The sequence below is a fragment of the Bison bison genome, unplaced genomic scaffold (genome assembly GCF_000754665.1).
Source record: "Bison bison bison isolate TAMUID 2011002044 unplaced genomic scaffold, Bison_UMD1.0 scf7180017864270, whole genome shotgun sequence".
Taxonomy (NCBI): domain Eukaryota; kingdom Metazoa; phylum Chordata; class Mammalia; order Artiodactyla; family Bovidae; genus Bison; species Bison bison.
The window spans coordinates 8,923,497-8,946,023 of record NW_011494842.1 but is presented as its reverse complement, the minus strand read 5'-3'; the positions used below and the strand labels follow the sequence as shown (position 1 = coordinate 8,946,023).

Here is a 22,527-nt window from a genome sequence, read left to right as displayed (position 1 = left end):
CCAACCTAGATAGCATATTAAAAAGCAGAGACATTACTTTGCCAAGAAAGGTCCGTCTAGTCAAGGCTATGGTTTTTCCAGTAGTCACTTATGGATCTGAGAGTTGGACTATAAAGAAAGCTAAGTGCCAAAGAATTGATGCTTTTGAACTGTGGTGTTGGAGAAGACTCTTGAGAGTCCCTTGGACTGCAAGGAGATCCAACCAGTCCATCCTAAAGGAGATCAGTCCTAGGTGTTCATTGGAAGGACTGATGCTGAAGCTGAAACTCCAATACTTTGGCCACCTGATGCGAAAAGCAGACTCATTTGAGAAGACCCTGATGCTGGGAAAGATTGAAGGTGGGAGGAGAAGGGGACGACAGAGGATGAAATGGTTGGATGGCATCACTGACTCAGTGGTCATGGGTCTGGGTAGACTCCGGCAGTCGGTGATGGACAGGGAGGCCTGGTGTGCTGCAGTTCACGAGGTCGCAAAGAGTTGGACACGACTGAGCGACTGAACTGAATAGAAAGGGAACAAACTGTTGGCACTTCTATAAAACAAGCATATCAAAAATAACAAGAAACTAAATAGATATGGCTGAAAAATAAATTGATACAGAGGGAACCCTTGAGATATTCATGGTAAATGAGAAAAAAAGACAGGTATTAAAGAGAGAGAAGAGGGACTTCCCTGGCAGTCCAGTGATTAAGATGGCTTCCACTGCAGGGGGCGAGGGTTCAGTCCCTGGTCTGGGAACTAAGAGTTCGCGTGCCACACCAGGTGGCCAAAAAAACAGGAGAGAGAGACAAGGCAATAGTGATAAAAGATCAAGACAATGAAACAAAGGAATAAAGGCAGAATCTGAAAGAGAAAACCTAACAAATGAAAAAGCATCCATTTTAAGGAAGATACAAGACATCTTCCCCAGGATGAAGACTGGAATTGCAACTCAAAAGAGTATACCTTGTTCTAGGAGAAGGTGATAAAGAATAAAAAAGAAAGAATTCTTCAAGCATACGGATGAAGAAAAAGAAGAAGAAGGAGAGGAGGAGGAGAGGAAGAAGAAAGAGGCAGGTGAGGAGGGGAAGAAGAAGAAAGGGGAAAAAGTCACTTTTATTTGAAAGGGGAAATCTTAGGGTGGCCCACCTTGTTCCTACGAACAGTCAAGCTGCCAAATGACAATGGAGAAATGCCTCCAAAGTTCTGAGCAAAAGAAAGTGTGATGCAAGAATACTTTACTCAGCCAAGTTGTATTCAAGCATAAAGACCACAGAGACATTCTCAAATGCAGAAAACACAGCATTTATGAGCCATTCCCTGAAAAACTTAATGATGATTCAGCCAACCAAGAGTTTGAAAACAACTCAGGAATGAGAAGTGATGGTAAAAGTACTGCTGGTGAGTCACAGATCAGTTTAAATATAAAATGAAGGCTAAATAATTCTGGGAATGATGATTTCAGAGCAGAAGGAAATTCAACAGTGATAATATCCATGTAGCTGTAATTCATACAGATTGAAAAGTAGAGGAAGAGATAAGGTTGGAGAAGGAATGAGCTATTTTTTTTATCTTCAGAACCTTGAAACATATCGCCTAGAAATGAAACTTTATTGCGAACAGTTCCAGTTTTTTCAATGTTTCTCATAATCTTAACTTCAGAGAGGTTTTTAAGGAATCAATTTTTTGTGTGGGGGAGAAAGAAATGTCTACTTCACTTTCTTTTTCTTCTATCATAATTATATAAAATTGATATAGCATTTTTATTCTTTGATATGACTGGGCCCATTTTAATAAAAGCATTTTAATCTAACCTTCTAGCTAGGAATACTCTCGAGATGCTTAGAATGCTGTCAGTAGTTATGTCTGGGTGGAGGTTTCCATAACATCATTCAAACTGCCTTCAATACTTTAAAAGAAAATGAATCATTTTTACAGAAATAATAAAGTCATTATTCTGAAAAACTAAGATCGGTGAAATAGCTATCTTCAACATGGTGTCTAGAGGCTCGTCAGCTTGATTTAGTAAGAAAGCCTAAAGGACATGTGTCATGTTGAAGGAATGTGCGCTAATACAATGGAATTCAAACTGAGCAAAAAGGACATATTGAAGTTTAAAAATATCATGGGATAAGAATGATAACCTGGAAGTAAAAACAACCTGGATGCAACTTGATCTGTAGAGTCAATGCAGTTTCAATCAAAATTCCAGCAAGTTATTTTGTGAACATCGACAAACTGATTCTAAGGTTTACATGGAAAGGCCAAGGACCCAGCATAGCCAACTCAATATTGAAGAAGAACAAAGTCAGAGGACTGGCACAACTGGGCCTCAACACTTACCAGAGTCTACAGTAATCAAAATCATCTGGTATCGGCAACATAGCAAAGATCAATAGAGCAGAAGAGAGCCCAGAAATAGATCCACATAAATACGGCAAATTGATCTTGGACAAAAGAGCAAAGGCAATACAATGAAGCAAAGACAGTGTTTTCAACAAATGGTGCAGAAACAAGTGGACACCCACATGCAAAAAAAAAAAATCTAAACCCAGACCTAACACCCTTCAAAAGAATTAACTCAAAATCATTCATGGACCTCAATGTAAAACACACGACTATAAAACTCTTAGAAGATGACACAGGTGAAAATTAAGGTCATCTTGGGTATGTGGGTGAACTTCTGGATGTAACACCAGAGGCATGATCTGTGAAAGAAACAGCTGACAGGCTGGACTTTATTAAAATGTTGAATTTCTACACTGTGAAAGATAATGTCAAGAGAATAAGAAAACAAGCCACCCACTGGGAGAAAATGTTTATAAAATGTATGTTGGATCCAGGACTGTTATCCAAAACATATGAAGTCTTAAAACTCAACAATAAAAAAAAAAAAAAACAATAAAAAAATAAACTACCTGATTACAAAATGGGCCAAAGGCCTGAACAGATACCTCACTGAAGAAGATACACAGATGGCAAGTAAGCATGTGAAAAGAGATTCAACGTTGTATGTTGTAGGGAACTGCAAATTAAAAGGACGGTGAGGGAATTCCCTGGTGGTTCAGTGGTTAGGATGCGGCATTTTCACTGCCATTGCCTGGGTTCAACCCCTGTTTAGGGAAATAAGATCCCACAAGCCGCTCAGCACAGCAAAAAAAAAAAAAACAACTTAACAATGAGGTATGAATGGCCCAAATACAGAACACTGACAATACCTAACGCTGGTAAGGACATAGAGCAACTGCTGCTGCTGCTGCTGCTAAGTCAGTTATTCCTGGTGGAAATGCAAAATGGTGCAGCCACTTTGTAAAAGTCTGGCTGCTGCTGCTGCTTTTAAGTCGCTTCAGTCGTGTCCGACTCTGTGCAACCCCATAGACGGCAGCCCACCAGGCTCCCCCATCCCTAGGATTCTCCAGGTAAGAACACTGGAGTGGGTTGCCATTTCCTTCTCCAATGCATGAAAGTGAAAAGTGAAAGTGAAGTCGCTCAGTCGTGTCCGACTCTTAGCAACCCCATGGGCTGTAGCCCACCAGGCTCCTCCGTCCATGGGATTTTCCAGGCAAGAGTACTGGAATGGGGTGCCAAAAGTCTGGCAGTTTCTTACAAAACTAAACATTACCCTTATCATACGAGCCAGCAACCCTGCTTCTTGGGTATTTACCCAAAGGAGTTGAAAAAAAGCTGCACACAGATGTTCACAGCAGCTTTACTCATAATTGCTGCCCAAACTTGGAAGCAACCAAATAGGTGAATGGATAAACTGTGATACAGTCAGACAATAGAATATCATTTGGTGCTAAAATGAACTGAGTTGTCAAGCTATGAAAAGACATGGAGAAAACTCTCAGATGCATATGTCTAAATTAAAGAAGCTAATCTGAAAAGGCTACATATCGTGTGATGGATGTAAACTATGTGACATTCTGGAAAAGGCAGAACTGTCAGTTCTGTTCACTCAGTCATGTCCGACTCTTTCCGACCCCATGGACTGTAGCATGCCAGGCTTCCCTGTCCATCACCAACTCCCAGAGCCTGCTCAAACTCACGTCCACTCCCATCCAACCATCTCATCCTCTGTCATCCCCTTCTCCTCCGAACCCCATGAACAGTATGAAAAGGCAGAACTACGGCGACAGTAAAAAGATCAGCAGGGAGGGAAGGGTTGAATAGACAGAGCAGAGAGTATTTTTTAGGGCAGTGGAACTATTCTGTATGATGTTATATTCTGTATGACACTATCGTGACGGGTACATGTCGGTATGGGTGCGTGCTAAGTTGCTTCAGCCGTCTTTGACTCTTTGTGACCCTATGGGCCATAGCCTGCCAGGCTCCTCTGGAATTTTCCAGGCAAGAATACTCAAGAGAGTTGCCACGCCCTCCCCTCCAGGGGATCTTCCTAGCCCAGGGATCAATGTCACGCCCCTTATGTCTCCTGCATTGGCAGGTGGGTTCTTTGCCACTAGCACCACCGGGGAAGCCGACACGTCAGTATGCGTTTGTCCAAACCCACAGAATATGAAACACCGAGAGAACCCTAATGTAAGTGGACTATGGACTTTGGGTGGTGATGTGTCCGTGAAGGTTCATTGACTTTAACATGTACCACTGTGGTGCAGGAAGTCAATAGTTGAGGGGAGCTGTGCCTGTGTGAGGGTAGAGGGTATGCAAGAACTGACTTTTTGCTCAATTTTGCTATGAACCTAAAACTGCTCTTTAAAAAAAAAGAAAGAGGACAAACTCAACAGTCTGGATGTTTCTAGGAATTATGGACAGTCCAGTAGAGGTGGGGCACAGTAGATGAGCAGGGAAAGCAAAGGAAAGAAGTGGAATGAGGCTGGAGGGGCCAGCCAGGACTTCCTATCTTATGGGTAATGGAGAGCCACTGAAGGGTGCTGAGCAAGGAAGTGAAGGAACAGATGCTTTAGAAAGATCCCTGGGGCAGCTAAGTGGATGGTGAACTGGGACGGTAGGGAGGACACGAGAAACAGGGCAATCACTGGCTAAGTCCAGGAGTGAAACAGCGAGGCTCTAAACTGGGGCTGGGCATGTGACAAGGAGGCAGAGGGCTCCGGAGCTTGGTTCTGACCAGAAGCAGAGGCTTGGGGGAAAGACAGGAACCCTCGGAGACTGCACGGTTGTTGTGTACACGGTGACTTAGAAGTGCTTTGGGAGAGAGCTGATGGAGATGAGATCCCGATGCTTGGATTGACAAGTCTAGAGCTCAGGTGAGGAGCGGGCCTGGCCTGAGCTCATGGGTGACTTGCCCATGGGTGGAAGGTAAAGCAAAGAGCTGAGATCTCTCCCAGGAAGGAAGCAGAGAGGAGGATCCAGGGGCAGACTGGTAGGGGAGGCTAATATTTCAGAGACGGGTGGGAGGTCCTATAGAGGAGACGAGTGGAAAGAGGAGTCTCAAGAGGGGACCAGTGGTCGCACAGAGGCCAGGGGAGGGAGCGGTTTTCCACAGGTCAGTGTCAAGGGCTATAGAGGGGTCGAGAAAAGGGGCCTGGTGATTCTGCCACCTTTTTACATGGAATCAAGACTTATCTTCTCTCTTTTTTTTTTTTTTGGTTGAAGTACAGTTTTCAAGCAGGTTAATGAATAGCATTATGGAATGCACTAATTTTCAAAGAACATACATTAGACTTGGCACAAACAAGAATGAATATGTATTTTTTAAAAACAAGCATTAAAAAAATTAACTCTAGACTCCTTGACTCATAATCCAGATAATCATTGAACAGGATGTGATTTACCAGCAAGAGAAAAGTTGAATACACGATGGCATATCCACACCATAGAATATTATCCACTAAAAAGAATGGATTAGAGAGCTATGCCAGTATGCCAGCTGACTTGAAGGGAACTCTGTGAGGTATTGAGGAAGAAAAGCAAGAAACATCAAGTGCCTATAACATGATCCCACTTTTGGCCAATCAATGACAAGTCTTGTGATTTCTGATTATGATTACAGAGAACACGGAAGAAAGAGTGGGAAGATGTATGGCAGGATGTGGCTGTATGCATATTATATTCGCCTGACCAGGGAAGAGGAGGGATGAGGTAGGGGAGGGAGAGGGTGCTGTTGCTGCTGCTGCTGCTGCTGCTAAGTCGCTTCAGTCGTGTCCGACTCTGTGCGACCCCAGACAGCAGCCCACCAGGCTCCCCCGTCCCTGGGATTCTCCAGGCCACAACACTGGAGTGGGTTGCCATTTCCTTCTCCAGGAGAAGGGTGCAGCAAGTAATAAAACAGGGGATGTCCCTGGAGGTCCAGTGGTTAAGACTTCATGCTGCCAATGCAGAAGGCCTACACTGGTCGAGAAACTGAGATCCCACATGCTGTACAGCACAGCCCAAAGAGTAAAAACAAAAGAGAAAATTATTATTTTTCAAAAAACTGAAAAAAAGAGAGAACACTAAATACTATATAGGAAATGGCCATATTTATGCATTGATATAAAATTGTGCATATAGCACAAAGAAATTTTCAAAAAAGAATAAACACACAAAAATGACTTAAATCTGCAACTGAGTTAACAGAGTGCTGCAAGTGGGGCCTGGGGGTGAGCTAGTGAGGGCGCCAGCCAGCGAGGGGGGCCTCGCTTTCCTCCTGCGAGGACCAAGGACACATGTGGGTGAGGCGACACTGTGAGGGCACCTGGGCTGTGTGCAGCCAGCTGGCAGAAGGAGAAAGGTGTTGAGGGTCTCATTTGAATTTTGGGCAAAGTGCAAGAACAGGGGAGGGTATTAACAGGAGGACTGAAATTTGAGAATTGAACAGATCAGAAGCCATTGCATGCAAACGGTTAGAAGGGGGTAAAAGAAGCGTCTGTGAATGTGAGGGAGTGCAAAGCTCAGTGCGGATGTGAGACAGGACCCAGGCCGGGGTGGACAGGTGACCTGGAGGCCCACAGCAGAGGCCTGCCTCAGGAGTAGGATGTGACTATCAGTCTCTGAGTTGCGGGAGAAGAGAAAATCGGACACCAAAGGATGACACCAAGTACAGGCCAGTTCTTATCAACCAACATACACACTTTTAATTGCAAAAAGTAAAAATTTCTGTCACATGAAACCTTAATGTACATACATTCTTTACAAGTTTGCGGTAGGTACATTAAGTTACAATCAACATTCCACATTGAACACAGAGTAACATCTTAGACCATTCGGAGCCCACGTGGCTGGACAGGTGTCCGCCCCTCTGCTCACCGGGAACCCCCGGGGCCCGCCACCCCTGGCTCCATAGAGAGGAGCTGCAGCCATCCTGGATCCCGCCCCTGGTGGCGGCAGGGACTTTGCTGAGTGCCCAGTTCCCACTCCCTTCCGCCCTAGGCGTCTGTCACTGACTTTCCCACAGGAAGGAGGAGGAGGAAGAGACCATGGCTAGCGTTTTTCTGAGGATGAGACTATGGAGAGAAGTTTGGAGGGAAGGTCATCTATGGCGGAGGTTGCGCCTTCTCTGGGAATAACAGCGTGTGTCCACCCAGTTCTGGTCACCAACTCTCACAGGTAAGTGTTTGTTCCTGAAATGGCTGGAAGCGCTCTGAGGGGCTAAAGTTTGAAGGCTGGGACCCTGCTGAGCTGTAGGTCAAGGTGGCTTTGCAGGCTGACCTCACCTCCCCCACAGAGCCGTGGAGAGGGATAAGGAGATAAATTAAGCCTGGTGTGAAGCAGATGTCCCGACTCTCCAATTTCTGTCTGAAACTCAAAACTAAGCTGGTTTCCCTTCTCAGCACGGGTGTCTGCAGCTATGGCCCACTCTTAGATTGACACTGGCTGACAGACAGACAGACGCATGAAGGCAGGAGTGGCCTGTGGGCAGCCCCATCATGTCTGGACAGTTCCAGGCCTCCGCTTAGGAGTTTCGTAACATTTCTTCTCTCCAGTATTCTGCAAAGATCTGGACGTCTCACGGTCTCCAGAGAGGGAGACATGATGGGTGTAGTTAGCTCTAATGCTGAAATTATGCAGGGCACGAAAACCAGACGCAAAGCAACCTGGACGGCAGACGAGCTGGCTGGAGGGCTTCTCACCAGGGCCAGCACTTAAGAGCCACGCCGCACCCAGGGCGGGTGGACTCAGACGTGGTGCCCGAGGGAGACCACCTGTCCGTCTTCTCTGAGATGCTTCTGCAGAAGCAGCTGCTGGATATGGAGAGGCTGATGGCGACAGAGCACAAACTTTCCATTTGTGACAGAGCTCGCTCTGTAAGCACCTCATCTGCCTAGCCTCCTGGCCCTGACGTGCGTCAGCTCTGGACCCAATATCCGTGGGTCCGAACGTGGAGAGGTTCTCAAACCAAAATGCTATGTTAAACCACGTCTCTGGCACTCCCTTCCTTCAACCAATTTTAGTGGGTGAAAAAGCTGAAAAGGGGAAGTTAATGAGTGTGCAACTTATAAGTCAGGAGAGTCTGTCTTCTAGCGATAGGAAAACTTAAAAGTCTAAAATATTCCTGTTTGAGAACTGATTCTCGAAAGGTAGACAAGATCGACTCTCTCCCTGCTCTAGTCTCTTTCCTCTACAACCTGGCCGCCTGCTGGGTGAGGATTACAGGAGAAGCAAACATCTACTCTGAGGGTTTCAATTTTCACTACGGAAGCCGCTGGCTAATGAGCAAAACTGCATCCAGATTGTATTAAAATGACTGAGGGACTTCCCTGGTGGTCCAGTGGTTAAGACTCTGTGCTCCCAGTGCAGGGGATGCGGGTTCAATCCCTGGTCAGGCAACTAAGATCCCACACCCTATGTGGTGCAGCCAAAAAAAAAAAAAAAGAACACTGCCTATATAAAAAACATAAAATGATTGAGGCCATCACCTGCAGCTAAGGAATTATTTTGTTTTAAAATTGCTCCTACACCGAGGTCTATGCTGGGTTTTGGAAGAAGGGAATAGAAAACCGCGAGCTAAAAAAACAAGTGATGTGAACTCCAAGGGGACCCACAACTGGAATTGGGCTGAGTCCCTCTGCTGGTCACACGTCTGGAAACTTGCGATGATGGGAAAATGGCTGGAACATTCACTCCTAAAAAGCGCTTTCAGGTGGGGACGGGGGAAGGGCTTTTTATAGAAGTCATCTGTTAGCTTCTCTCCATTTCTGTCTCAAACAGTTTTGAAAACAAACCCTGAAGAGTTCCTGGCTTGCTGAGCCTGCCCCTAGGTTCTCCCACTCAGCTGGGCACACCAGAGTCAGCTAGACCCACGGCTTTCCTCCTGGGCACCACTCTGCACTGGCGCGGGAAGACACTGCTGTGGAGCCAGCCATCAGCCGCCGACAAAGGAACTGTCCTCGGCCCCAGTTTCTTTACTTGTAAACGAGGCTCTCATAGCTGCTTCACAGGACTGGGCAAAGATCAGAGGAGAAGATCACGCGTACCCAGACACTCTGAAGCTGGACCGGACTATTGCATTATTAAGAAACATTACTATGTCTTTCTCTCAGAAAATGACCCCAAATTTGTCTATTTCATAGATTGTTTTGTATTTCACCAAAGAGGCAGATTCTGTTTTCATAAACTATGGTTACTTTACTCTCTCCCCCTGCTGAACAAATTGAGAGTTGGGGGAGGGTAAGTTCTACTTATGTTCTTCATGAACCAGGGCAGGGGTAGTGTTCTTCTCAACATCCAACTCTCAGGAACCTCAAGACACCTGGATATAATGCCTCAAACTGGGGCCAAAGCAGCCTTTCTCCCCAGAGAAACGCAGTACATGAGTTTCACTGCCATGTCACCTCTTGGTAAACACTCAACAAACTTGTGAGCAAGGCCCTCTGTTTAAAGCAAGCCCTGTGACTGTTCTTAGGGTGGTGGTAGACACGGGGATTTCTATGGCCCCACCAGCCCCCTGACCCTGCTTCCTCATCTTCATGAGCCTCCTTCCCACACTGGGTCATGTGGAGAAACTTTTGCTGCTTCCACGAAGGAGCTGAGAGCGAGGTGAGCAGGGGTGACCCCGCGGCACACTCACACAAAGCCTTGGGTAACTGGAAAGGAACTAGCTGGTTACTCACTGACCACTGACCAGTCAGTGGTAGAGTCTGCTTTTCAGAATTACCTTGAGAAGAAGGTACATTACTTAAAAAACCTTCTTTGAAGAATTTCACCCCTAACATAAATCTACATTCAATTCTGAACTGGACAGATGTTAAGTAAAATGAGTAGTGTACACACGGAAAGTTTCTACTTATCTGCTGCAGACCATTCTTTGTTGAAGACAGCTGACAGCTCTGGGGACCTCCCACAGAAGGCCTCAGAACACCAACACACACACAAGACTCGTTCAGTTTTGAGTTGAAGATGGTATTTTTATGATCATTTAAGGTGTGAAGGGCTGGAGTAAAATGGGGAATTTGGATCACCAAAACAGTTGCTTTGCTCCTAAGTAACCCTCTCTTCTGTTAACCCAAAAGGCCTAATTTAAGAGAACTCTGAGAGACCTCTAAAGAACTTGTTTACATATCACCAGGGGCAAGGACATTGCAAAGGCTCTAAAGTATGCACAAAGCTGGCCTCTGACTGGTCCCTCTGATTTAAAACCTCTTAAATTGTAACTGCTTAGCAGCGTGCCTTTTATACGGACATGAAGTTTTGTTTTTCCTGTATTACTGCACACATGGTACTGACTCTTTTAAGCAAAAATTCCCTCAGGTACAGTTCATCCTACTTTCACTCAAGTCTGTGGAGGAGGCTCTGAGCGATGTGAACCCTCCCTGTCCTCTACAAGCCCCTAAACAGGCCATTCAAGCACACACTGATCCTCACTGATGCTCACGAGATGTGTAGAGAAAGAGGGCCTGGGGCAGGGTGCAGGGGTGCCGTCAAAGGATGACGAGGACCCCACGGTGAGCCCCATCCTCTTCCCCCACCACTGTCTGCCTCTGGTCTGTAATTCAACACGGCAGACACCTCCACTATCGGTCTGATTTCTGCAGTTCAGAACCAGAGGCTGTAGCATGGTCTGCCTCTTTTCCTTCAGCTTGGCAATGGCATGATCAGAGGCCAGATATTTAACAAAGTCGATAAAGGAATAATAAAGGGGGAAAGGAAACAAAAAAGTGTCCTTATTTGTACACTTAAGACATACAAAAAGCACTTGGGGAAAACAATGAGCAGAGCGAATCATCCAATCAAAAGGAACACAGTTTTGTATTTTCACAAGAATTAAAAACACCTCGCCTTGGTTCCCAGTACGGAGAGAGAAATCATTTCAAGACAGACAGCCGCACAGTCGCACGCCCAGCTGACCAGCACCTTGCGTCTGGAGTTCCTTCCCTAGCCACATGACAACATCACTTTGACACATCTGTAAAACATCTCTGCAGAAAGTCGGACCCTAAAGATCAAACCCGGGGAGGTGCCCTCTCCCCGGGCCAGCACTCTTAACTCACCCCCTTCTGAAGACATTTGGTAAAAGCAACACAGCTGATGAGAGCAGTGCTGCCTCAGCAGTAAAGGGCTCTGGCTGGGCCAAGGGAGGGGCGCTGGGAGCCCAACTGCTGAGAAGCCGGCCAGACAGGCGAGGGAGCAGGGAGGGAGGGAGAGACTGAGAACCTGACCCAAATGGAGGAAGGTATTACCTTAGGAATTACCGCTTCAATTATAATCAGGCTCTGACCTGGCACCGGAGACTCCGAGAGCCACTCGCACTTGGGAAAGAAGTGCACTTCTCGAGTGCAGTTTGAGGTTGTTTGATCCTTTTCACTGGTTCGATATTCCACTGTGCTTGGGAAACTGCCATGACTTCTTTAACCATCCGTGGCTTTCCAAAAGATGTACAGGGTGGTGTTACCAGGGAGATGGGACAGGCAGGCCCACCTGGCAGAGGATGGCGCTGAAGTCAGGACCTGCTGACTGCCCTCTCATGGCCAGGAGCCAGCAGAGGGGATCATGCCATGCAAGTGAGGGAGGGTACCAACCCTGCTCCCTGCCTGAAGGCAGCCTCAAGGCTTTGGTGCCAAGGGGCTGGGCAGAGGCCCATCTCTCATAGATGGGTATTGGTGGCGGAGTCCTGGCCAAGTGGCTGGGCTGGAAGAGTTGGGAGGCCCAGGCTCCGGCCTTTGCCTCCAGCACACAACTGGCTCACACATGCATGCACAGGGCAGGTGATTAAGTAACCAACCCCTGGAAAGTGGTTTCATCGTTTTTTGTTTTTACTCTCTCCATCTCGATCTGGTCTTCAGCTCTCAAAGCTGTTCCTTTAGATCTGTGTCCTATAGCTCTGACAGGGTGGTTCCATCGCAGACGACCAAAGGCTGGACCCCTCTGGCTATAATGTAGACCTTCCAGTGGGTGGCACCAGCGTAGCCTTGAAGGGAGACAGCGACAGGAAAGCGTGTAAGTGGTAGGGACTGGGCCGACTTGTGGGCACGAGCTAAGCGCGTCTGCAGAGCTGCCCTGATTCACCTACAGACTCAGAGGCCATTCCTGCTCTGGAGGTCTGTGAGCTCTTCCTAGCATAAGTGTCCCCAGCTATCATACGGGTTCATCCAAGCATGAACCAAAGTGTTTCAGCGTCACCCCTCACCTGGGTAACTGTGAATCACAGTTCGGCAGGTTTACAAAAGCAGGATGTTCTAGATACGGCTGATGCATCTGTGTGTGCTAAGTGGCTTCATCTGTGTCCGACTCTGTGTGACCCTATAGACTGTAGTCCCCCAGGCTCCCGTGTCCATGGGATTCTCCAGGTAAGGATACTGGAGTGAGTTGCCATGCCCTCCTCCAGGGGATCATCCCAACCCATGGATCGAACTTGCAGCTCTCACGTCTCCTGCATTGGCAGGCGGGTTCTTTACCACTAGCGCCACCTGGGAAGCCCTAGATAAGGCTGATGTGCATGTGTGTGTGCTAAGTCACTCAGTCGTGTCTGACTCTTTGCAACCCCACAGACTGTAGCCCATTGGGCTCCTCTGTCCATGGGATTCTCCAGGCAAGAATACTGGAGTGGGTTGCCATACTCATCCAGGGGTTCCTCAAGGGGATCTTCCTGATCCAGGGATCAAATCTGCATCTCCTGAGGCTTCCGCACTGCAGGCAGATTCTTTACCACTGAGCCACCAGGGAAGCCCCAGATAAGGTTGATATGGAGCATCAATTCTCAGGGTCATTTTTTTTCAGCAAAAAGACAGGACGGGTTCTAAGGGAGGCCAGGGCGCCCTGTCCAATTCTCCTGAGGTTATACACAACATGGTCTCATTATAGAACATCCAGATTAACTCAAACCAATACTTCCTAAATTGTATTCTGCAAACAGTAGCACCCTATAAGACAGTGCAGGGAAAAAAGGGTTCCGTGGTCAAGTAAGTTTTAAAAACACCAGATCCCTCCAGGGCTTTTCAGAGCCTTTTGTACACTAATGTGTACTGTGTTTCAACAAGACAGGCATTTCCCAAAGTCAGTGACTCAAGAACTTATTTGCCAAGGGTCCTTCCCAGGGGCTGTTTTACGAACCCTAGGGTCATGACCTGTATCATTTCAGCAATGATATCTAGGAATGGGCTAGAAAGGTAAAATTTAAAAACTTTAATACATCAGTAACTTCCTGATGAAAAATTTTCTAGAGAAGGATATACACCACTCATCTTTAAACTGGGAGCACTGAATGGAATGTAACCTCTGTTTGGTGACTCAAGAAGGGTCACTATGAGCCGTGACTGTACCATCACGGCAGGTAACATGGGCTTAGCTGTATCAGCCTCTGACGCTTGATACCCACGTCACTCTTGAAAATGCCGTCCGTCATGGGTTTTCTGGTGATCGTGAGCACTGCCCTCTGAATCCAGCCATCATGGGAAAATGCTTATTTTGTCAAAAAACACAGAATCTGCTTGACATGGTGCTATTCTTGAGGGTCTCTGAGGTGCAGGAGTGGCCATCTGTTTAACAGCCACTAAAGTTACTCCCGTCCACTGTCAGGGTCTGCCTTTCTGTCCTCATTTTTCCCTGCAGCAGCTGCAGCCGTTGCTTCTCTTTCTGCCGCTGCTTCCCGGGTCCACTGTCCTCCCCAGCCCTCCCCACACCCAGCCTTCTCCTGACTTGCCCTCTTCCCTGGTTCTCATCAGCCTCCATCCCTTCTCCACATTCCTATCATGTTCTGCCCTTCACGGACACTGCCAAGCACAGGGCTCCTTTCCCTCCCTCCAGTCAGCAAGCTGTCACAGAATGACAAGGATCAGTCTCTGGATTCTGGGCCATTCTGGACCAGCCACACCAGCCTTTGATCACACAATCAAAGCTTCTTTGATCACTGCCAGTCACGCATCTTTTTTTTTTCCTTTTTTCCTTAATTCTATAATTGGCACTCGGGATGCTTGTGGGAGCTGAAAACCTGGAATTTGGATAACGAAAGTGTTTCTGTAGCTGTCTGAACTGTCAGGCATTTGTAGAACATAAGACAGAAACTTTGTCAAACACAGCTACACATTCCAAAACCAGAATGCCATGCAGACTTGTGCAGCATCACTCCACTACAGAATGACGGGTTTGGAGTAACTTCCACACAAGAATCCTCTTTTCTTGCAGTAATCCTCAAGGGCCAGGCCAGCTGTGCTCCATTATCAGCTAAATGCTTAATTTGTGCATTGTTTTCATTTTTAAATTGAAATAAGTTATGAAATTTGGATTAAAGTTTGGCAGTTTTCAGTATGCACCCTACCTCCAAGTGAGGTGAGAGGTTTCTAGGGACCGAGGTCTTCCAAATAGAAAAACTAAAAAGAAATAAACTGGAAAATCGGTCTGGGCTCTGTCAGGGAGTCAGGGCTCCCCTAGGTTTTGTGAGGCAAGAAAAACAAGAAGGGCAACGGTGATGCTTGTTAATTTATTTTGCTTCTGCCAAGACAGTTCTATTGTCAAACTGACAGTGGTTGATTCAAGTCTGTTTCTTTGGAACCAATTTTTAGATGGTTAAGGCACAGAACAAGTCACAGTCGGGAAATCATGGAGCCAAGGGTGGGTCATGACTGTGAGGCTGTGACCAGACTGTGGGATCCACAAGGAAGGTAGTATTTCCTTGTGTGACTGTTGCCCTTACATACTGCCTGAATTGTTTTACTAGCAAACTGGGCACAGAAAGGGTTTCATCGAATCTGAATTGGACCTCCTCTGGCTTGTCTGTGTAAAAGGAGTCACTTAAAACTGATGCTTTGCCTAACTGACAGTTGGGCCTTGGAATGGTCACCTCTCCTCTCTTGGTCTCAATTTCCTTATCTGCAAAGAAAGTATTGCTCTGAATATTTTCCATAATAATTCCTCCTAATTTGAAATCTCGAAAGCCAATGGACACATGCATTCTAAATGTGCATATGACCCACTGCTCTTTGCTACATTTTCTCAGTAATTACTTATCATTACATCTAAGCATAAATAATTGACCTTGCTAATAAAAAAAGCTATTTTTTACTTTAATAAATATTTGTAAAGGCAATATTTAATTTTTAGAATGCTTTTTTGAGTTAAAAACTAAGACGACCCTGTGGCTGCCCCTGCCCTCTGGGGGCTCCACATACCGATGTCGCCTGGCTCCAGTGGCATCGCCACGGACTGGCAGTGGCTGCGGCACTGGAAGGGCGGGAGGAGCTGCAGCATGGCCTCCCCGCTGCCGATGGTGAACAGGTCATGCATCCTGTGCATCTGGAGGAAAGGACACAGGGGAAGGGAAGGAAAACCAAGTCACATCCTGGGGCGTGGGAGAGGAGCAGACAAAAACTCTTACACGTGTGGCTCTGGGTTTCCTAGCAGCCTAAGCAAAGAGGAAGACAGAACCAAGAATAAAACTCACAATTCTGTTCGAAGGACAAAAAACAAATTAGTTTCTGCTAAGCATGGCGTCTCCCCGTACTGAGTCTAATGAAAGATTTCTATTTTTTTTTTTTTTTTTGGCCATGTCAAGGGGGCATGGGGGATTTTAGCTCCCAACCAGAGTTCAAATCTGCATTCTCTGCCATGGAAGCTCAGGGTCTTAACCACTGAACTGTCAGGGAAGTCCCATGGTAAGATCTCTTCTAGGGTTTTTCTTAAAGAGACATTGTGTAGTTTTGTAGGCAACATCTGCAATGTCAGCCCTGTAGCAGAAATGGCTCAAGTTTCATAATTCACAATTTCTAGCCATAGTTTCCAAGTAGGTCATAGGCAAAATATTTAATTGTATTTTAACAAAAGTCTCGCAGAGGCCAACATGTGGTGGTCTAAATATGCGGTCAACTGAGGGTCTGGTTTGATTCAGACAGACAGCCTGCATATCCTGTGGGCAATAGTCTGTGGAATATTATTTCTTACTGTCAGACTTTTCAAGAGAATCGGACAGCAGCAAGTTCAAGTTCACAATTTTTTGGCAAGACCCAGGTGAGCAGATACATGACGCTACTGATTAAGGACTAATAACAGTAAGATCAGCCTCTGATTTTGAAAGCTAAGGATGTACAACTGCACGGGTAACTACAGCTCTCTGAGGGCATATGGATTGTAGTCGCCAGGCTCCTCCATCCATGGAGATTTCCAGAATACTGGAGTGGGTTGCCATTTCCTCCTCCAGGGGATCTTCCTGACCCAGAGAACAAGCTGGCATCTCCTGCATCAGCAGGTGGATTCCCTACCATTGAACCACCAGGGAATCAGTCCTGCTTCCAGCAAGCATTAAGTGCAAACTGCTATGTGCCTGGGGTTTAGGAGGGGCAGGAAATAGAAACAAAGGGATAGGGTGCTCTTGGTCAGACTTCTCTTCCTGTCTAGATGGCAAGAGAAAACCCCAATCCCTAATGTGCCCTTAGAAAGCAGGAGTCAGAAGTCTGACTCCTTAGGCCATGCCCTGTTTTTTCCTACCATCTGGGTCCTCCAGGGCCTGAGAATGTGGCCCTGCCCTCTCCTGCCTCCCAACTCTGGTCTCCCTCTTGCTCCCCACAGGCCCTGGCCATGACTCTGTGTCCATGGAAACGCTTCGAGCCGCTGCAGCTGCTGCTGTAGTGACAGGAGGAGGACGAGTGTCCGGAGCTGCTGTGACTGACAGAAGCCCTGTCATGAGCAGTCTTGAAAAAATTCCAGAAGACCAAAAATTAAGCAGATATATCTCTATTTCACATAGGCCTGAGAGGGGCTGGAACCACGCTCCTCCACATTCAGGATGAGGAGAAGCAGACAACAGGATGGAATGGGTCGGCCCGAGGCAACATCCTGGGGTGCGTGAAGTGGGCCCTGGAGCCCCTCACCTCTTCCCTCAGGGTCTCTCAACAACGGGACCCCACTGCTTATCTTCTATCCCAAGGCTGCCTTTTGGAACCTGGTCCCACAGACACATGACTTTACCAGAGTCCAGAGCCCAGGGATGTGGAACAAGGGTGGAGTAACGTGGCTGTGGAGAAAGGAGAGCCTGGGCCAGGGTGGGGAACAGATGCTCTAAGAAATCAGACTCTCAGGATTTCTGCCTATTTGGGCCACTCCCCTTCCAAAAACATCCTTGAGAACCACAACAAGATGATTCTGACAAGCGTCTGCGGAACTCTGTATTTACCCCTTTGGCTGGGCTCCCTGGTGTCCCTGTTCGGCAGACTGCTGAAATTAAGATTCAAGTGGGAAAACCCAAGACAGTGATGAAGGCCCTCACCCATAATTTTTTCATATATCATAATTATGAAGATGAAATCATACCAGGGCCCTGAGTTCTAGCCGAAGGCAGCAGAATAAACTTCTTTAAAACCTGAGGCCAGAGCCCAGCACCTCCACCCTACAGCTGGCAGGCAGAAGTTCTTACTTGTAGACAAAATGATTGTTTTTTAAAGGCTTTGAAATTCCTTTAACACGATTCAGCACATTTGGACCCAAACAATAGTGTCAGGAGGTTAAAGACACAACCCAGAGTTGGTAGGGGTCGCAGTTCAGCAAATTTAATTTTTTAACAAAGGAAAGTTCATCCTTTTAATTATTCCAAACCAATCCAGACTCAAAAAGCTTCCTCAGGGTTGAGACTCAACAAAAAAGCAATTCAGAGAAAAGTAAACAGACACAAACACAGTAAAGCTCTGCCCAGTCTGCTGGCCCCAGAGGAGAAACGTGGGCTCCGGGTACCTGGCCACGGACGGAGGTGAGAGGCAGCGCCACACACTGCCTCAGGCACGGCTTGTCAACCCTTCTGTTCCCAAACCACGCTCCCAAGCTTTCTGCATTCCCTTTTTGCTCTCCATCTGAAGCTTCTCATTTGTTTATTTCTGGGGAAAGCCAATCTGGGAGTGGAGAATGAGGTGAGACCTCTTACTAACTTGCTGTGCCCTTGGGCAAATCATTTAATTTCTCACAAAATGAGAAACGTTGGACTGTTCATTTACACACTATTCATTCACAGTCTGCCTGCTCTCTACTTGGAGGTAGAGAAGTCTGACTGCATGCTCAGGACTCTTTAAACTTGAGGATTCTACTTCCTTTAATGTAGAAAGGTAGCTTGCCCCCAGGTGTTAAGGGCAGGAAATAGATCTGCAAGTCACTAGACTTTCTGGAAGCATGCCTTCAGTAAAAAGTCAGGCCGCTGCAGGTGTGTTGGCAAGCAGCAGGAAGAGAGAACTCCAGATTCTGTGGATGACCCTTCAGGTCACCCTCTAAGTTGACATGCAAGGAAGGCTTTGATTATGACATCAGCCCGGTACCAAACGAGAAAAATTCTAGATCCAAATCTCAGAATTTCCTACCTTACTCCCCACAATAGGTTCTGGTTGAAGAAGGAAGCATTTTTTCAAGGAGGCTTCTTTTGGAAACGGCAGATAGGTGAAAATAGGGAAAAGCTCATGTAAAATGTGTGATCTGTTCAGCGGTCTTCTCCTGCAAAATGTGTACAAGAGAGAAAAAGTAGTTAAACTGGGCAACCCAGCCCAACGCCATGGCTAAAGAGAGCTCAGTGAGGGTGGGAAAACTGTGGGTGGTGGGTGAAGAGGGAAAGATGTCAGGACAACAACGGAAGTATTAGGACCATGAAGAGCAGTCATGCTGAATCAATTAACTGAAACATCACACACACACTCACACACACACACTCACTCTACAGCCACAATTTGTCTTGTGTGGGTGGGGTGTTTATAAAATCCAGCTAAAACAACATATAGAGGGCGAAAAGAAACACTCCATTCATTCCCTCTTGGCAAAGAGACTGAAGTAACAGCAGGCAGGGCAAGAGAGGAGAAGGAAGGAGGAGGGGGGCAACAATCATGACCCTTTTGAAGTGGAGCAGTACGACGTGGGAAGCCTGTTTCAGCTCGTAAACTGAGTATTTGATCATGCACATAAACAGCAAATTTAAAGAAAGGCAGAAGCAGACAAACTACCCAACAAAAAGCCTGAAAAAGCAGTTTTAATCCTCTTTGGAATGATTCTAGAAGTAAACTTGCGTTCCTTTTATTTGTAGAAAGCAAGGTTACCCCCAAGAAATGGCCCATGTCGTCTATAAGACCCGAGAAGGAACAGGGAGATAGATGCGGGTTTCAGTGTTGGCTGGGTGACCTTAAGCAAAGTACTTAACCTCTCTGATTCCCACTTTTCCTGAACTGAAAAACGACAATGACAATTCCGACTTCCCAGCGCTATTATGAGCATCTCCAACGAGTAACAGACACTAAGCACTAAGGCATGCTGCCTGGCACAAACAAATGCCACGAAATAACCTTCCCTTTTATTCTTTGCGCTCTCTCTGCAGTCCTCAACACTCAGGACCCGCTCAGCATGAAAGCAAATGCTAAACACTGCAGTTAGGAGTGAGTGATGCTTCTATTAGGCAATCTCAGTGTCCACCATGGTGACGCCCCTCTTGACACACCTCTTCAACTCATCTCCTTCTCTCAGTTTTTCAACACTGTGCTCTGGAGTTATCACTTGACTGGGAGGGTGTGCTGTAAAGTTTACACAGTGCCGGGCATGGCAGGGTCTCGGCAGTAATTGGTACTGTTTTGACATTTGGTCTGCCCTCTTTCTGTACACACACATGGCTGGGTGCCCCTTTCCGCACTCACCATGGATACGGAAATGGGAACCACCGTCCAGGAAAGCAGCGCCACCACTTGGTGAAAAACCCTTCGGTGAAGCCTTCTGTCACCTCTGGATACTGGCACAAAAAGTCTTGAAGCCCCTCAGTCGACAGGGACTGTCCCGTCTTGGGGAGGCAGAAAACAAAAGCGCAACAAGACAACACGGAATTACTTATCAGGAATGTCCCAGGGCCTGGTGCTTTCTAGCCATTTAATGGGTTATGAGGCAGTGGGAGAACCAGTCTTTCTGCGCACCTTGATCACTAGAGGATGCAGTCTCTCAAATCTCCTTGGGGTATCTTCCAGGAGCATCACCTGGAGGGGTAATTTCTGGGCACAGCCAGTGCAGTTGGCAGGGGTGGGGTCCGACTCATTCTGCTCACAGTCATTTGTCCACCAGGGGTCAAAGTCTGAGAGAGGAAGGGATGTGGAGAAAGCAGATACAGCAGGTGAATCCAGGAGGCCCAGCAATGGAGACAGAGAGGCATAAAAATTTTAAAAGCTCACGGTGATCACCACGGGCGACCGCTGAAAAGGTACGTATCAAACAAGTTAACCCTCAAGAAGGAAACAGAGAGCCTAGCTAGGGGACAGAGGTGGAGAGGGGAGGAAATACTTTTTAACACGTACAAGTATCTCCTAAGTCAAATCAATAACTAATGTCAGTTTGGGGAGCTGTATTTGTGACATGGGGTTGGAGATGCAGTTCTTTCCCAGTTTTCTAACCTGTGACCAACAGGTCTGAACCGGCTACAGCACGTGGGGGAGGGGCAGGCAGGCAGGGTGGTCCCACTGCCAGTGATGCCAGCATTTCTCTGATATCCTACACCCTGGGCTCACAGGGACAAGGTACAAGGCCGGCCCAGGACAGCTCTGGGAAGGAAGAGTGAGAAATGGGTGCAGAGAGAAGGGATGGAGAGGAGAGAGGGCCCATCTGTGGAGTAAAGTAAATGGCCTCTGCTCATCAGCACTCTGTTCCAGTTTGGGGGAGGGGAAAGGGCTACTAACCGTGGCTTCCAGCCCCAAGGACTGCAGGGTGGTGAGAACTAGAACTCCCCACTCAGGCCCTGATTGAGAGCTCGCTGGCTCCCCCACACCCTACTCTGGTGGGTCCTTCTTTGAGGGGTTGGCTCTGTTTCTATGCAGCCTTTCTTGGTTTTCTCTGCGTTCCTTCCCTCTGAGACTATTCTGTTCATAATATTATTTCATTATGTCTTGTTTGCTTTCTGTTCCAGTCTGGGTTTCATCTGTGTTCTCTGAGATATGTGTTTGTGATAGATCTTTAATTTGAATCCAAAATTTTCACCAGATGGTTTCTGATTAAAACCCAATGAAAACCCAATCAGGAGACAGCCTAGAACAAAAGACAACAATCCAATGTGGCTGAAAGGAAATTAGCTCTTTGAGCCAAGAAACAGACGTGGAAACTGACTCAACACAAAACATTTTCTGTAGTGAGCACAAGGCAGGAGTCTGCAGGATAAGGAACACTCACCGGGGAGGGCAGTGCGAGTGCTCAGTGCATCCCAAGCCCGCATCTCCTGCAGACAAACCCTGTGTTTCCTGCAGGCAGCACTACCCACTATTCTCACCCCCGGGAGGAGCACACAGAGACCACTGCGAGCCTCCACGGGCAGCGGAAAACCTTCAGTGGTACCTGTTTTAACGGCACGCTGAGGCTGCAGTTACCCTTTTATTTTCCTTTCTGGAGTATTTTCACATGTTTCTTACTAGAGGTCAAATATGATGAACTCTTGTCAAAACACAACTCCAGGTAATGGACATACAATGAGGCATAAGTCATCGTGTTCAGTCATTCAGTCGTGTCTGACTCTTTGTGACCCCACGGACTGCAGCCCATCAGACTCCTCTGTCCATGGGATTCTCCAGGCAAGAATACTGGAGTGGGTTGCCCTGCCCTCCTCCAGGAGACCTTCCCAATCCAGGGATAGAACCTACATCTCCTGCGTCTCCTGCATTGATAGGCAGATTCTTTACCACTGAACCACCTGGCAAGCCCCAAATGCAACTTCAGATCAGATCAGTCCCTCAGTCGTGTCCGACTCTTTGCGACCCCATGAATCGAAGCACACCAGGCCTCCCTGTCCATCACCAACTCCCGGAGTTCACTCAGACTCAGGGCCATCCAGTCAGTGATGCCATCCAGCCCTCTCATCCTCTGTCGTCCCCTTCTCCTCCTGCCCCCAATCCCTCCCAGCATCAGAGTCTTTTCCAATGAGTCAACTCTTGGCATGAGGTGGCCAAAGTACTGGAGTTTCAGCTTTAGGATCATTCCTTCCAAAGAAATCCCAGGGCTGATCTCCTTCAGAATGGACTGGTTGGATCTCCTTGCAGTCCAAGGGACTCTCAAGAGTCTTCTCCAACACCACAGTTCAAAAGCATCAATTCTTCGGCGCTCAGCCTTCTTCACAGTCCAACTCTCACATCCATACACGACCACTGGAAAAACCACAGCCTTGACTAGACAGACCTTTGTTGGCAAAGTAATGTCTCTGCTTTTGAATATGCTATCTAGGTTGGTCATAACCTTCT

The 22,527-nt window shown here is 47.1% G+C and overlaps 1 protein-coding gene across 4 annotated transcripts in view; it reads right to left on the bottom strand.

Annotated features, from left to right (window-relative positions):
- Positions 1 to 6,994: 6,994 nt before the first annotated feature.
- LOC104994953 (chromosome unknown open reading frame, human C6orf89) overlaps positions 6,995 to 22,527 on the bottom strand; it is a 41,361-nt gene continuing 25,828 nt past the window's right edge. For all 4 annotated transcript variants that reach the window (XM_010848674.1, XM_010848672.1, XM_010848673.1 and 1 more), the window contains 5 exons: positions 20,230 to 20,384; positions 19,960 to 20,099; positions 18,649 to 18,778; positions 15,484 to 15,607; positions 6,995 to 12,287 (listed from right to left, as the gene is read on the bottom strand). In XM_010848674.1, the coding sequence (XP_010846976.1) occupies positions 12,193 to 12,287; positions 15,484 to 15,607; positions 18,649 to 18,778; positions 19,960 to 20,099; positions 20,230 to 20,384 (644 nt within the window). In that variant the 3' untranslated portion in view covers positions 6,995 to 12,192. The remainder of the gene's footprint in view (positions 12,288 to 15,483; positions 15,608 to 18,648; positions 18,779 to 19,959; positions 20,100 to 20,229; positions 20,385 to 22,527) is intronic.